This window comes from Vipera ursinii (genome assembly GCF_947247035.1).
Source record: "Vipera ursinii genome assembly, chromosome: 2".
NCBI classification, from domain to species: domain Eukaryota; kingdom Metazoa; phylum Chordata; class Lepidosauria; order Squamata; family Viperidae; genus Vipera; species Vipera ursinii.
Genome location: NC_139513.1, coordinates 2,710,668 through 2,726,880, shown reverse-complemented (window position 1 = coordinate 2,726,880; position 16,213 = coordinate 2,710,668). Strand labels below are relative to the sequence as shown.

The 16,213-nt window shown below is 44.9% G+C and overlaps 1 protein-coding gene across 1 annotated transcript; it reads left to right on the top strand.

Moving 5' to 3' along the window:
• Nucleotides 1–800: 800 nt before the first annotated feature.
• LOC310634708 (zinc finger protein 213-like) lies at nt 801–13,038 on the top strand (the record flags this gene model as incomplete). The annotated part of the gene is made up of 5 exons (XM_083353242.1): nt 801–1,581; nt 2,339–2,459; nt 3,099–3,181; nt 6,577–6,703; nt 12,560–13,038. Exons 1-5 carry the CDS (start codon nt 1,162–1,164, stop codon nt 13,036–13,038), a joined length of 1,230 nt encoding a protein of 409 aa, XP_083209368.1. The 5' UTR covers nt 801–1,161.
• Between the last annotated feature and the right edge of the window lie 3,175 nt (nt 13,039–16,213).

The window sequence follows — 16,213 nt, the reverse complement described above, 5'->3', positions numbered from 1 at the left end:
CTCTGAAAAGACCCAAACACCCCAGGGGTCTTTTCATTAAAGTCTGGGCAGGTTTTATAAAATATATTTGGTGGAGATTTGAAGAAGAATGTTGACTTTATACCGTTTTCAACCTATTTTATAATAATAAAGTTGGAAGGGGCCTTGGAGGGTCTCCTAGTCCAACCCCCTGCTCAGGCAGGAAACCCTATACCATTTCAGACAGATGGTTGACCAGTCTCTTCTTAAAAACTTCCAGAGTTGGAGCATTCACAACTTCTGGAGGCAGGTTGTCCCACTGATTAATTGTTCTTATTGTCAGCACCCGCAGGCCAGAAAAGGAACAATGGATGGAAACTGATCAAGGAGAGATTCAACCTAGAAATAAGGAGACATTTTCTGACAGTGAGTACAGTTAATCAGTGGAACAGTTTGCCTTCAGAAGTTGTGAATGCTCCAACCCTGGAAGCTTTCCAGAAGAGACCGGACAGTCATTTGTTTGAAATGGTATAGGGTCTCCTGCTTACGCAGGGGGTTGGACTAGATGACCCATAAGGTCCCTTCCAACTCTGTTATTTATTTATTTATTTATTTTATTTAATTTGTATACCGCCCTTCTCCCGAAGGACTCAGGGCGGTGAACAGGGCAATAAATACTAAAATACCGAAATACAAAAATTAAGAAGAGATTAAACCATAATGCTCAAATACAACTAATAAATTACATAAAAACAGTAACAAAACCCAAACCCATCAGACCAGGCCGGCTTGTTCAAACAAATAGGTCTTTAGATCACGTCGGAAGGAGCGAAGGTCGGGAGCCATCTGGAGCTCAACCAGTAAACGGTTCCACAGATCAGGCGCACCCACAGAGAACGCCCTGGGGTCACCAGTCGGCACTCTCTGACCGGTGGCACCCTGAGGAGGCCCTCTCTGTGGGAGCGCACTGGGCTGTTATTCTGTTATACTTCGGAGAACTTTCAGATTCCTCTCAAGTGGTTTGCTTTTTTTTTTCTTTTTCCTCTTAGGTTGGAAGCTGAGAGCATCTTCTGAAATTCTGGATATTCCAGGATCACGTTCTCACAACCACAAGATGTCTTAAAGGAAGCTTTTCGTGCTGTTTTGGTTCCTTTGAAGATCTGCCAGGGGGGCACGTGGGGGTGTGTGTTGAGTATAGCATTTATGCAGAGAGAAAACGTGGCCTCACCCAACATGACAGGGGAAGGAAACAAAAGGGGCCCCAGTGTCGCTCTGATTGGGACAGCTGGGAGATGCCTAGAAAAAAACATCCTAAAAGGAGAAACCACCAATTGGATTGCACAAAATCCCTCCTTCAAGGGATTCTGCTACCGGGATTGTAAGGGACCCCGAGGGCTTTGCAGCCAACTCTATCAAATTCATCGGGATTGGCTGAGACCAGAAAAAAACACAAAAGCTCAGATGCTGGACCTGGTGGTCCTGGAGCAGTTCCTGGCCATCCTGCCTGCAGAGATGGAGACTTGGGTCCGAGAGTGTGAAGCAGAGACCAGTTCCCAAGCTGTAGCCCTCGCAGAGGGTTTCCTCTTGAGCAGGGCCATTGACCACAAGCAGGGACCGCAGCAGGTGAGAAATTTTAACCATGATCATTCTCTGGGTAACATAATTACAAACAGTGTTACTGGATATGCTTCCTTTCATGGGCTAATGACGTCAGAAGACGATTTTGTGTTTTGTTGAATTATTATATTACTCTTCTTAATACCTGTATTTCCCCCAAAATAAGACCAGGTCTTATATTAATTTTTGCTCAAAATAAAAATGCATCAGGGCTTATTTTCCAGTTACATCTTATTTTTTGTGGGGGGCAGGAAACGGTACTAAATGTGTCCGTCGGGCTGACGATCTTAACTGGGGCTTATTTTTGGGATAGGGCTTATATTACGAGCATCCTAAAAAAGATCATGCTAGGGCTTATTTTCCAGTTAGGTCTCATTTTGGGGGAAACGGGGTATCTTCCAGGACATGTTGAAGAAATCTAGCCCTTCTTCCAGTGAGGGCTATAGAGTTGAGAACGATAGAACAGAATAGATGTAATTTAGAGTTGGATGTTGAAGTCCTTGGTACACGCTGAGCTTAATTATTTTCTTGTGGACATTTCATTGCCCGACTAGATAACATGTTCAGTTCTAGAGAGGAAGTGGGGTTTACTCTCTGTTTATAAACAGTAGCTTGCCCTTTCAGTGGAAGGATTGTTTTCTCCTTGGTAATTCCTCAATTAGGTTGTTTGTCTGGTGTTAATCCCTGCTTGTTTGGGTGTTAATTGCTGGCTCTTAAGAACAATAACATGCCTTTTCTACTTCTCTCGTGGGTGCTATTGCAGGTTCAAGAGTCCTTCCTGTTGGCTGCAGAACACTCTGAAGCACGGGGGGATCTGCTTTATCCCTCTCAGGAGCTACGTTTTCAGAAAACACTCCAAGAGGGTCCATCTGAGAACTCAGCAGGTAATGGAGGAGTCCTTCTGATACAATGGGAATTAATTGTTCTGTACCAGCCTGCTACCGGCCCTGCAGAAAAGGCAGGGACAACCCCTTTTACAAGAAGGCAAGAGGCTGGAATTACGCCTGCCAAATTTATTGCTACAAAAACAAATAGAACAAGACACGAACCAAGAAACAGGAGCTTTTCAAGCGGTTGCCTTCAGCAAACCAGCCCTCCCACGCATTCCCCCTTAAATACAGTTCAGGGCGTGGCTTCTCTCTGCCTCCTTCCGAGGAGCCCCATTGCCTTCCTCTATTTACTCCTGATTGACTGCCTCCTGCGTTGGGCGTCCTTGAACAGGGCCAGCTGTGGGTCATCTTCATCCACGCTGTCAGGCTCACACAGCTGGGTCTGTGTCGTGACCAGATGAAAGGGGCCTGGCTGAGGGCTCTCATCAAACTGTCCAATCCCCTCAGCAAGCTCTTCAACACCCCCCTCCTCCTCCTCCTCTGAGTCGTCCGACCCAACTGCCGAACCCACAGGCTGACCCTGAATCACAACATTAATATGGTCTCCTTTCTTTTGTGAAAGTAGTTTAACTCCTGTGAACGAATGACTTTTGTTTCTCCGTAATGTTCTTTGAATATTTTTTTTTATTTCAGTCTCAAAGAATAGACCATTTGTAACTCCTGTGGGACCATCTCTCTTTTGTGGGGCAGAAACGGCAGTTGTGCTTCCAACTCCGGTAAGCTAAAACATAACTGAGGGTGAAGGTTCGTTCTCCAAGCTTGTGGGTTGGTTTCTGAACATTTCATTACCAGGCTAGGTAACATCTTCAGTGGACTTTAGGGGACGTCAGGGTCGTCGTTCTTCTGTTTATAAGGGCTTCAGGTGTGGATGTGTCAAGTGAGGGTCTGTGATGGGTCTTGTGACCCATCAACCAGCACCGACCCTCAACCAAGCCCCCCACTCCCACCAGCAGTTCACCTCCCAATGTCCCTGACTTGTAGCCTAGACAGTAAGGATCCAGGAGCAAATCATGATGAGCAGGTCTCTTGTTCACCTTGTTTCAGTTGGACATGTTCGGCTTCGGATCTGTAGGGTTGCTTCGATTTAAGATAAAGGTTTATCAATTTATTTTCTCTGCATTTTGTGCTCAGTGTTCTTCGTCGTCCTATTTAGGCCCTGCGTTTGGTATCACTCTAGAAGTGGTCCTCAGTGCTTTTAATCATCCTATTTAGCCCCTTCCCACATCCAAGTGGGTGGAAAGTTGCCCATCGGAATACTTCAAGGTATCTCAAGGAGGAGACCTCGCATGTTTAAATTTCGATTTTATTTCAGCTATCTATATCCCCCTCCCCAGTTCTGAAAACTGAGGATGTGCCAAGTGAGGGTCTTGTGATGGGTCAGGTGTGAGTCATCAGCGAGAGGCTTGTGATGGGATGGGCAGTTACACAAGGTGAGGATCATTGGGAGATGAACTGCTGGTGCGGGGTGTGTGTGTGTGCTATGCATGGTTGGCTGTGCGGTTGATTTACATTCTGAGGGGTTTGTAGGTTGATGTGTCTGTGGATGGAATTGCTTGTGGAGTGCCAGGTTTCGATGAAGTCATGAATGTGGCAGGTGTAGCGTGGCCGGTGATTTTACCGTTGCTCCAATGAAACGGGTTGTTCGGTATCGGTGTGGGTAGAGATGAAGGATTTGGGATGAGGCGTTTGACTACCAGCCGGTGTTCATGGATCCTGTTTTTTAATTAATGTGATGTTATTGGTTGCAATCGTTAACAGTTGATTTTGTAGATGACATTATTTCTTTCATCCTTCTGTATCTTAATAATAGAGTCAGTTGCCAAGTGTCTGAATTTTGATCACGTGATCGGGGGTGTGTGCTGCAACGGTCATAAAATGGTCATAAGTCACTTTTTTCAGTCCGTTATAACTTTGAACAATGATTAAATGAATTGTTGTAAGTCAAGGAACACCTTTATTGTCTTCTGCAAAATCTCTTCTATCAACCTTTACACTTTGTAATACACTTGGTATTGCAATACCACTTTACAATGTCTTGGTAAGGCCACACTTGGAATACTGCATCCAGTTTTGGTCACCACAATGTAAAAAAGATGTTGAGACTCTAGAAAGAGTGCAGAGAAGAGCAACAAAGATGATCAGGGGACTGGAGGCTAAAACATATAAGGAACAGTTGCTGGAATTGGGTATGTCTACTTTACTGAAGAGAAGGACGAGGAGGGACATGATAGCAGTCTTCCAATCTCTCAGGGGTTGTCACAAAGAAGAGGGAGTCAAACTATTCTCTAAAGCACCTGAAGGCAGGACAAGAATCAATGGGTGGAAACTAACCAAGGAGAGAAGCAACCTAGAACTAAGGATAAATTTCCTGACATTTAGAAAAATTAATCAGTGGAACAACCTTCTTCCAGAAGCTCTGAATGCTCCAACACTGGAGTTCTTAAAAAGAGACTGGACAACCGTTTGTCTGAAATGATATACTGTTTCCTACCTGAGCAGAGTTAGACTAGATGACCTCCAAGGTCCCTTCCAACTGTTGTTGTTATTATTGTTATTGTTATTATTATAATTTCTAGGATTTAACAGCTAGCTCGACCATCTGATTGTATACTATTCTTTTTTTCTTTTAATATTTAATTTTGTGTGCTGTCCAGAGTCTGTTGGATGACCTTCTACATTAAATAAATATATAACATTTATTTATTAGATTTACGTTCTGCCCATCTTATCTAGAAGCAACTCACAGGTTTTTTTTCCCCAAAATGCCGGTTTGCTGCCTCACTCACATACACCGACGTAACTGTGGTTTAGTGAGTTTATTAATGTTCCCCAGCAATTCCCTTCACCAAAACTCAGCAGTGTCCCAATTAAGTCCAGCCATGAGCAGGCCAACATTAGTCCATAAAACAATGGCTCAATAGTCCACAAAGCAATTGAAAGTTGCTCAAACAAAATAACTCCACCAGGCAAAACTTAAAATACACGAGAGCTCACTTGGCAAGAAAAGTTCGGAGACTCCAAGGCACAATTCCAAACACAGTGAAGCAGGAGGCACGAGGATCAAACAAACAGCTAGAAAACCAACACGTTGTTCCCAGCAACACCTCCCTCTGTCTGCTGTGACTACTCTCCTCCCGAGTAGTCTGGCTGACCTCCATTGCTCCTGCCTTTTCTCTTCCCTGCATGTTTTTGGATCAGCTACAGAAGGCTGTTCCTCCTCCTCAGTGGCCGTCTGCCACTGCAAGCTTTCCCCAGCTGAAAGCTACTCCAATTCTCTTTCGGCCAGCTGTTCAGAGCCATTAATCAACTTGGTTCCTGATGTGCCAGGAATGAACTCATCCTTCCTTGAGCTGACCTTTGAGGAGGAATATGGGAAGTCATTCAAGGGAGACAAAAATAGGCGGCACGTTGCTTGACTGTGGCTGCTTCAGCTCTCTCTTACTGTAAGATGAATATATTGGTCCCTGCGGGATAACGTAAACTATTGTTTAAAATATTAAACAGGGATCTCCCAATATTTTGTTCAGCTGTGGTGGTTAGTACACCCCTTCAATTGACCTGGAAGGATATAGGGCAGGGGTGTCAAACTCAATTTCATTGAGGGCCGCATCAGCATTGTGGTTGCCCTTGGGAGGGCCGTGTGGGTATGGCCAGGGTGGGCATGGCCTACTGGATGGGCGTGGCTAGAGTGCATATGGCCTACAGGGTGGGCATGGCCAGCTCTACATCATCAAGGGTGCCTATGGGGGCCTGGGCAGGAGTGGGACACATCTGAGGGTCTCTGGCAGAAGGAGGGTCTCTGGGCCAGGGCCAAGGCAGTGGGGGCCGTTCCCTCACTGTTTCCAGGATGGCTTCATGGGCCGCATGATACCACTTCGCGGGCCGGATCTGGCCCCCGGGCCTTGTGTTTCACATGTCTGATATAGGGTGTCTCCCTCCTGAACAGACTGTGACTCAGGGAGTTTGATGTCTACCTATTTTCTCAGAGGAAGTCTGTCCAGGAAAAATGGATGTTTACTCCAAAATAAATTTTGGGATTAATCAATCAAAAGAGACCTTGACAATCCTTCCGGGAGCCATTCATTAACAGAATGCTTTCTTCCTGTTTCAGAATTCCCTGTCCTTTGATGATGTAGCTGTATTCTTCTCAGTGGAGGAATGGGATCTGCTAGATTTCAGCCAAAAAATCCTGTACAATGACGTTATGCTGGAAAATGCCAGGAATGTGGCCTCCACAGGTAAAGGTTGATCTTTGTTCTGGCTTTGATTCAGTGGGAAAGGTATTTTCTAGTAAAATTGGCATTTTATTAGGGGAAGAGTTGACCTGTTATTATCGATCAGAATAGAGCTGGAAGGGACCTTGGAGGTCTTCTACTCCAACCCTCTGCTCAAGCAGGAGACCCTAGACCATTTCAGAATCTGGACAGACTCGAACACTGGGCACTATCTAACAAAATGAAATTCAGTGGTGAAAAAAGTAAGGTTCTACATTTAGGGAGGAAAAATCAAATGCACAGGTATAGTATAGGTGGTACCTTGCTCAATAGTAGTAACTGTGAGAGAGATCTCGGAGTCCTAGTGGACAATCACTTCAATATGAGCCAGCAGTGTGCTGCAGCTGCCAAAAAAAGCCAACATAGTGCTAGGCTGCATTAACAGAGGGATAGAATCAAGAAAATGTGAAGTACTAATACCACTTTACAATGCCTTGGTAAGGCCACACCTGGAATACTGCATCCAGTTTTGGTCACCACAATGTAAAAAAGTTGTCAAGACTCTAGAAAGAGTACAGAGAAGAGCAACAAAGATGATTGGGGGACTGGAGGCTAAAACATATAGGGAACGGTTGCTGGAATTGGGTATGTCTACTTTAGTGAAGAGAAGGACAAGGGGTGACATGATAGCAGTGTTCCAATATCTCAGGGGCTGCCACAAAGAAGAGGGAGTCAAGCTATTCTCCAAAGCACCTGAAGGCCGGACAAGAAGCAACAGATGGAAACTAGTCAAGGAGAGAAGCAGCCTAGAAATAAGGAGAAACTTCCTGACAGTTAGAACAACTAACCAGTGGAACAACCTGCCTCCAGAGGTGGTGAATGCTCCAACACTGGAAGTTTTTAAGAAGAGACTGGCCAGCCATTTGTCTGAAATGGTACAGGGTTTCCTGCCTGAGCAGGGGGTTGGACTAGATGACCTCCAAGGTCCCTTCCAACATACTATTATTATTAAGTGGCTGTCCAGACTCCTCTTAAAAACTTTAAGTGATGAATGTCTATGCAGATTCTCAGTCATCTAGATCATGGTTGTCCCCAAGGTGCTTTTTCACGAGGCAACTGGACTCTTTTTTTTCTTTTTGAAAACATTTCATTTCTCATCCAAAGTAGCTTCTTCAGCTCTGACTGGATGGTGGGGAATGGAAAGATTTATATCCCTTGCAGACAGCTGGTCATTTGCTTTCTTTTAGAGAGTCGTTGATGCCAGCTGTAGGCTTATCTGTGTCTTCAGGGTCACCTGAGCAGTGCAAATGGGTGTGGAGCCTTCTTGGAACTGTTGAAAGGACTGTGTGGGGAGGTAGATAATGTGGTATCCCTCCCCCTCTATTGAGAGAAGACTCTTCAGTGTTGACATAGATGGCCTCTTTGACTCCTCTTTCAAACCAGTGGTCCTCTTTGTCCAAAATGTGGACTTTGCTGTTGTCGAAGGAGTGGCCTTCTGTGTCACAATTGAACAGCCCTCTCTCAACAGAGTAATGCAAATGGGCGTGGTCTTTTCAACAGTTCCAAGAAGGCTCCACACACATTTGCACCACTCAGGTGACCCTGGGGACACAGATAAGCCTCCAAGTGGCCTCAATGACTCACTAAAAGGTAAAGGTAAAAGGTAAAGTTTCCCCCGCACACGCGTGCTAGTCGTTTCCGACTCTAGGGGCCGGTGCTCATCTCCATTTCAAAGCCGAAGAGCCAGCGCTTGTCCGAGGACGTCTCCGTGGTCATGTGGCCAGCATGACTAGACGCCAAAGGCGCACGGAACGCTGTTACCTTCCCACCGTAGTGGTCCCTATTTTTCTACTTGCATTTTTACGTGCCTTCGAACTGCTAGGTTGGCAGAAGCTGGGACGAGTAACAGGCACTCACTACGCGGCACTCGGGATTCGACCCGCCAAACTGCCGACCTTCTGATTGACAAGCTCAGCGTCCTAACCACTGAGCCACCGCGTCTCTAAAAGAATGCAAATGGCCAGCTGTCTGCAAGGAGTATAAATCCTTCCATTCCCCACCATTCAGTCAGAGCTGAAGAAGCTTCTTGGATGAGAAGTGAAACATCTTCAAAGAGAAAAAAAGAAAGTCCAGTTGCCTTGTGAAAAAAGCATCTTTGGGACTCAAGTGATGAAGCACCAACAACTTCTAAAGGCAAAGTTGTTCCACTAGTTAATTGTCCTCACTGTTAGAAAGTTTCTACTTAATTCCAGGTTGCTGCTCTCCTTGATTAGTTTCCATTCATTGTTTATTCCCAAAAGGGAAGAAATTATTCTTGACTAGACAACTCTTTCCATTCACTCTGATAGCCAGAGCTAAAATCATCTTGCTGTTTTTAGAGAGAAGATCCCTCCCATGCAGGGATATTTACAAGCCCCCATAGGCCCACAGCATTGATAACAGAGACATAGAATTACTACTAATTGGGCCCCACTCGCTACTTTGCTTCTCAGGAGATGGTGTGACAACACACTTCCGTTTGCCTCAAGTCCTCCTTGTAATAGCTCCCGCCTACAGATCTCATGAGACCTGAGGTAAAATAACATTCTAGGATCACAGAACTGCCTTCTCAAGGGAATGCAACCTCATTCAAGCAGTTTGCACCTCTGTTCTCATGTTCCCTTTCCTGTTACAGGTAGCCCTTGGCTTACAACAGTTTGCTTAGTGACCATTCAAGGCTAAAAACAGCAACTGAAAAAGGGCTTTTGACCATTTCCCTACACTTAGGACCATTGCAACCTCCACATGGTCCTAAATTCGGTCGCTCAGCAACTGACTTATATTTATGACGGTCACAGTGATCCCCTTTTTGTGACTTTCTGACAAGCCAAGTCCATGGGGAAGCCAGATACACTTAGCAATGGTGTGACTAACTCAGGGGTCGGCAACCTTAAACACTCAAAGAGCCACTTGGACCCGTTTTCCAGAGGGGGAAAAAAACACTGGGAGCCGCAAAACCCATGTGCGCATGCGAGGGGGGGAGCTTGATTGAAGAGTTTAATTAAAAAGAAATAGAGGCTGCTATGCATGAGTTCTCTCTCTTTCTCCCTCCCTCCCTCCCTCCCTCCCTCCCTCTTTTTCTCTCCCTCCCTCTCTCTCCCCCCTCCCTCTCTCCAATCTTTTGCTCACCTGGCAAGATGGCTTCACACTGTTCTCGGACAAGCTGACACACATTCTTATTGGGCTGGCTCTCCTGCCCTGCTTTCTGCTGCTTCCTGCTTCCTGTAGAGACACAGCAAAGGCAGGAGCCCCGCCCAATAAGCTTGTCAGCTTCTCTGAGAACAGTGTGAGTCACAGAGAGAGAGAGAGAGAGAGAGAGAGAGAGAGAGAGAGAGAAGGGAAGCACAAGTGCCTGTCTCTGTCTCTGTAAATGGCGGCGGACGCCTGGGAGCCGCAGGAGAAGACTGAAAGAGCCACATGCAGCTCCAGAGCCATGGTTTGCTGACCCGTGGACTAACTGAACAGTTGCAGTGATTCACTTAACAACTGTGGGCAGAAAGGACATAAAATGAAGCAAAGCTCACTAAAAAAAACCAAAAACGTTGTGCTCAGTTGTTGTAAGTCGAGGACTACCTGTATGCAAACATGGATAAGGAGTAAGTTAGCACAAACAATTGAGTCTGTTTCCATGCAATATATGTTTCCATGATACATCCTGTGCAGAGCAAGTCCATGGAGAAGCCAGATTCACTTAACAACCCAGTTACTAGCTTAACAACTGAAGTGATTCACTTAACAGCTTTGGCAAGAAGGATAGTAAAACAGGGCAAAACTCGCTTAACTGTCTTACTTAGGAACAGATATTTAATTCTGGTCATAAGTGAAGGATTACCTGTACTTGACTTCAAACAGCACAGCCTTCTCTTAGTTTAACATCAACATTTTCCTGTGTATTATTTAATTTAATCAATTGCTTCCTTGGAACTGGTTGTTACCCTATTATTAGACTCCACTTTGCCTTCATGTCACAATAATAAACTCCCGATTACCTTACAGTGTGGCTTCACATTGACACGGAACAGCAGGGAGAACGAGATGGAAACCTGTGAGGCACAAACATCTCTGGTTCAATCTGTACTCCCCATTCCTACGTCCTGGTTGGGGCCTGATAAGAAAGACTGGAAGTATAATTAAAATACACACCCCAGTGATTAATCCTACTTTGTGATCCAGAAATAATAGAAATGAAAAAGACTCTTGATAAAGTTTAAATCAAAAAAGGCAGCTAATTAGATTTGATCCCCCGCAGCACACACACATTTCCTGCTATTGTCCCAAAGGTGCTTTTTCACAAGGCGACTGGACTTTCTTGTTCTTCTTTGAAGACGTTTTGATGGTGGGGAAATGGAAGGATTTATACTCCTTGCAGACAGCTGGTCATTTGCATTCTTTTAAGAGAGTCGTTGAGGCCATTTGGAGGTTTCCCTGTGTCCTCAGGGTCACCTGAGTGGTGCAAATGGGTGTGAAGCCTTCTTGGCTGCAGGATGTTTTCTGCCCTGGGTTCCTTCACTGTTGAAGACAGGCGCAAATTGTTATGGATGACTCCGTGTTGTCTGCATCTCAAACTGAAGCAGAAATGATTCCCGTAGTCTGCAACGTTTTCTGGAAATCCGTTCATACTCCCACACCATTCGAAAGGTGTTCATTCCAAAGTGCCTGCCTAAATATCCATGGAGCTTCTCAGTCATCCAGGTCATGGCTGTCCCAAAGGTGCTTTTTCAGGAGGCAACTGGACATTCTTGTGTGTCTTTGAAGAAGTTGAAAAAGCACTTTTGGGACAACCGTGACCTGGATGACTGAGAAGCTCCATGGATATTTCCTACTATTGTCATTTAGCAGATGGGTCGAATCCCGAGTGCCGCGTAGCAGAGTGAGCGCCTGTTACTCGTCCCAGCTTCTGCCAACCTAGCAGTTCGAAAGCACATAAAAATGCAAGTAGACAAATAGGGACCACTATGGTGGGAAGGTAACAGCGTTCCGTGTGCCTTTGGCATCTAGTCATGCCGGCCACATGACGTCCTCGGAGAAGCGCTGGCTCTTCGGCTTTGAAACGGAGATGAGCACCGCCCTCTAGAGTTGGAAACGACTAGCACGCATGTGCGGGGGAACCTTTACCTTTATTTTATATATCATAAATGGACTAGCAATATACATTAACATTTCACTTAGATTAGTAAAACATAATAAAATATAAATTTTAAAAAGAGCTATGTTGAAATATCAATGTCTAGGCCAGGGGTAGGCAACCTCGGCTTTTTTATGGCTCATGGACTTCAACTCCCAGAATTCCTGAGTCAGCTATGCTGACTATGGAATTCTGGGAATTGAAGTCCATGAGCCATAAAAGAGCCGAGGTTGCCTACCCCTGGTCTAGGCCATCTATCCATGGAAGCGCAGCCTCGTTGATGTTAAAAAGGTCAGATACTGGACTGGTATCTGCCCTCAGCTTATAGCCTGTCCCAAGGTGATCTACAGTTTGACGTGGGCGGGGAGGATATTTAGAATGTAGAATAACAGAGTTGGAAGAGACCTTGGAGGTCTTCTAGTCCAACCCCCTGCTCAGGCAGGAAACCCTATACCATTTCAGACAAATGGCTGACCGCTAAATCTTGTCCTGTCGGATTTGTTCTCTTATGTTATGCCATGTTTATGAAGTAGTTGTTTTGTTTCGCCAATGTACAGATCTGCACATGGCTCACTGCATTGCTCAGTTTGTGTCTGGGTGTTTTATCCTTGGGGTGGGCAAGCTTCTGCCTTCATGTATTCTTGGGTTTCAGGTGTGACTGAGAATCTCCATAGAGTTTAAAGGTGTAATACATATTTTTCTTTCTTTGTCCCAAGGAGTTGGTTGGCCAGAGAGTGGAAATTATAATCAAGCATCTGTGGAACATTCACAAACAGGCAGGAATTATATTGGAGAAAGGATGTTTGAAAATCCACGGGCACCAGGGAAATCTGAATGCAACCAATTAAACAAGAGAAGAGAAAAATCTTCGACTCCTCAGTGGGCAGAAATCCATTTTTTCCTCGCGCAGCAAGGACACAAAAAAGAAAGAAAGTGCTTTGCCTGTGGAAAAAGACCTAGAGAAAATTCAGACTTGTGTGAGTATTGCAGAACGCACAATAAAGCAAAACAATATAAATTTGGGGAGCACGAACAAAATTACAATTGGTCCTTCTTCCAAACCACCCAACCTGGAGAAAAAATATATCCCTGCACGGAGTGCGGGAAAACCTTCCGTAAGAGCAGTAATCTTAATGCGCATAAAAGGATCCACACAGGCGAGAAACTGTATCAGTGCATGGAGTGTGGGAATTAATTTAATTTAATTTAATTTAATAACACTTATATACCGCCCTTCTCCCTGAGGACTCAGGGCGGTTCACAGGGCAGAATAAAATAGCGAATACAAACATTAAAACAGGATTAAACAATAGCCCTAGTTAAGAACAATATAAATACAACGCTAAAAACCCCCAGAAAAATTAAAAAGCGAGAGATAAAACAACCCCAATATGAAGATGTTCAGATGGAGCAGCGGGCTCACCTATCATAAGAGGATCCATTCGGGTGAGAAACCCTACAAATGCTCGGAGTGCGGAAAGAGCTTCAGTGGCCTGAGTTCCTTTACTTGCCATAAAAGGATGCATTCTGGGGAAAAACCCTATAAATGCACCGAGTGTGAAAAGAGCTACAGCAGCTTCAGTTCCTTCACTTCCCATAAAAGGATGCATTCTGGTGAGAAACCCTATAAATGTGCGGAGTGTGGGAAGTGCTTCAGTGGTTTGAGTTCCTTTACCTCCCATAAAAGGATCCACTCGGGGGAGAAGCCGTATAAGTGTATGGAGTGCGGGAAGAGCTTCACTATGAGCAGTCACCTGATTTCCCATAAAAGGATCCACTCGGGTGAGAAACCGTATGAGTGCACGGAATGTGGGAAGAGCTTCACTTTAAGTAGCCATCTCACTTCCCATAAAAGGATCCACTCGGGGGAAAAACCATATACGGTAAATGTATTGATTGTGGAAGGAAGTTCAGGTGGAGCTGTCACTTGGCTTCCCATAAAAGGACGCACTCGGGAGAGAAACCGTATATGTGCAAAGAGTGTGGAAAGAGTTTCATTGACCTGAGTACCTTTACTTCTCATAAAAGGATCCACTCAGGTGAGAAACCATATCAATGTATGGAGTGTGGGAAGAATTTCAGGAATACCGCTAATCTTACTGAACACAAAAGGGTTCACTCGGGTGAAAAGCCATATAAATGCACAGAATGTGGGAAAAGCTTCAGGTGGAGTAGTTGCCTTACATCCCATAAAAGGATCCACACAGGGGAGAAACCATACAAATGCACCGAGTGTGGAAAGGACTTCCGGAAGAGCTGCTCTCTTACTACTCATAAAAGGATCCACACCGGGGAGAAACCGTACAAATGCTTGGAGTGTGGAAAGTGTTTCACTATGAGTAGTAGCCTGACTTCCCATAAAAGAATTCACACAGATGAAAAACCATATACGTGCATGGAATGTGGAAAGACTTTCCGTAAGAGTGATAACCTGACTTCCCATAAAAGAGTACATATGAGATATAAACCATGTTAACCCAAGGATGCTTTTTCACGAGGAAACTGGACTTTCTTGTTTTTCTTCGAAGATGTTTCGCTTCTCATCCAAGAAGCTTCTTCAGCTCTGAACTGGATGGTGGGAAATGGAAGGATTTATACTCCTTGCAAACAGCTGGTCATTTGCATTCTTTCAGAGAGTCGTTGAGGCCACCTGGAGGTTTATCTGTGTTCTCAGGGTCACCCGAATGGTGCAAATGAATGTGGAGCCTTGGAACTGTTGAAAGGACCACACCCATTTGCACTACACAGATAAATCTCCAGGTGGTCTCAATGATTCTCTAAAATAATGCAAATGACCAGCTGTCTGCAAGGAGCATAAATCCTTCCATTCCCCTCCATCCAGTCAGAGCTGAAGAAGCTGAAGAAACCATGGCCACTGGGCCACGTAATGGTTGGCGAGTGCACGCAGCGTGCATGCACCTCCCCATTCATGCTAGAGTCGCCACACAAGCACTAGTGGCCCTGTTTGCACAGGCGTGGGAGTGTTGGAACCACTGCCAGCATCATGATGCTAGCAGCCTGCATGCACATGGACACTAGTGGCCTGTTTGCGTAGGCACCACTGCCGCCACAAGCACTGCTGCATTTGCGCATGGCCCACTTGCGCATGCACATGGGAGCTAGCACTGCTGCCATGTGCATGCCCATTTGTGCATGTGCACGCACACACATTTCCTTGGTCCTCCCTTTTCCTCCAGGCTGCCAACCTGGAAAGGTTGGGGAGCTCTGCTCTATGGTGCATCAACACTTTTTTTATTTACTTAATTTCCCAATGGGTAAATGTGATTTTTTTACGAACAGTATTGCAGAGTTTGCTGGGAGTTACAAGTGACAGCAACTATAGATATGAATGCTTTCTAAATACTGTAGCACAGTACTTCTCTGCAATTTTAAGATATGTGGACTTCAGCTATGCAATCTCCACCAAGCGCTATTAGCCAACCCTTCGCCATGACTTTGGACCTACAGGAGTTTGACTTATCCATGTTCACATGCAGCTAGTTCTTGAGGTATGACCACAACGGCGCCCAAAATTTCTGTCGCTAAGTGAGACATTTGTGAAGTGAGCTGTGTTCCATTGTGTGAGCTTCCTTGTCACAGCTGTTAAGTTTATTTATTTATTTAGCATATGGCTGGTCACGCACAGAATTAGAAGCACTTCATATTTACAAGTTAGAACAGTTAAAAAACCTAAGAGGAAAACAGAAATAACATTTCAGAGTTTAATGTCGAGTTTGGAGATCCAGTCAGTAGCTGCCATTGTTACGCAGAGGAAGTCCTTAAAATCCCCTGGGTATCTTCTATTAGTGCATTCCCTCACTATATGTTGGATAGTCTGTCGGGGAGCCCTGCAATCACATTGTGCTGAAGGTGTCTTTCCACATTTATACAGAGAATCGGCACACACCCCATGAGTCATTCTAATTCTATTGTATGTCACCCATATGTGTTGAGGTAGATTAAATCCTGGAGGTATACTATTAGGATTATTATGCTCAGAAATATCTTGGGAGTTATAGCTACTCCATGCTTCCATCCACTTTTGTATAGTGCTCTGATGTTCGGCCAGCAGCTTAAGCGCTGTGAGGAGTGGTGGATTTCTTCACTTTAATCTTAAGAGATTAAGATTAAGATCTTAAGAGATCAGAGGTATAGGCATGAATGGGTAGAGAGGAGTTTAGCAGGATCTTACTATACTCCCGAATGAGAGCTTCTTGTCGTCGTAAGTGCGGGGGAAGTATGTGGCTAAGAACTGGTAGCCAGTGAATAGGTGTAGATTTTATGCACCCAGTAATTAATCTCATCGTATGGTTGAGTTGAACATCAACAAGTCTTGTATGTGAGCTGTTTATCCATACAGGCGCGCAGTA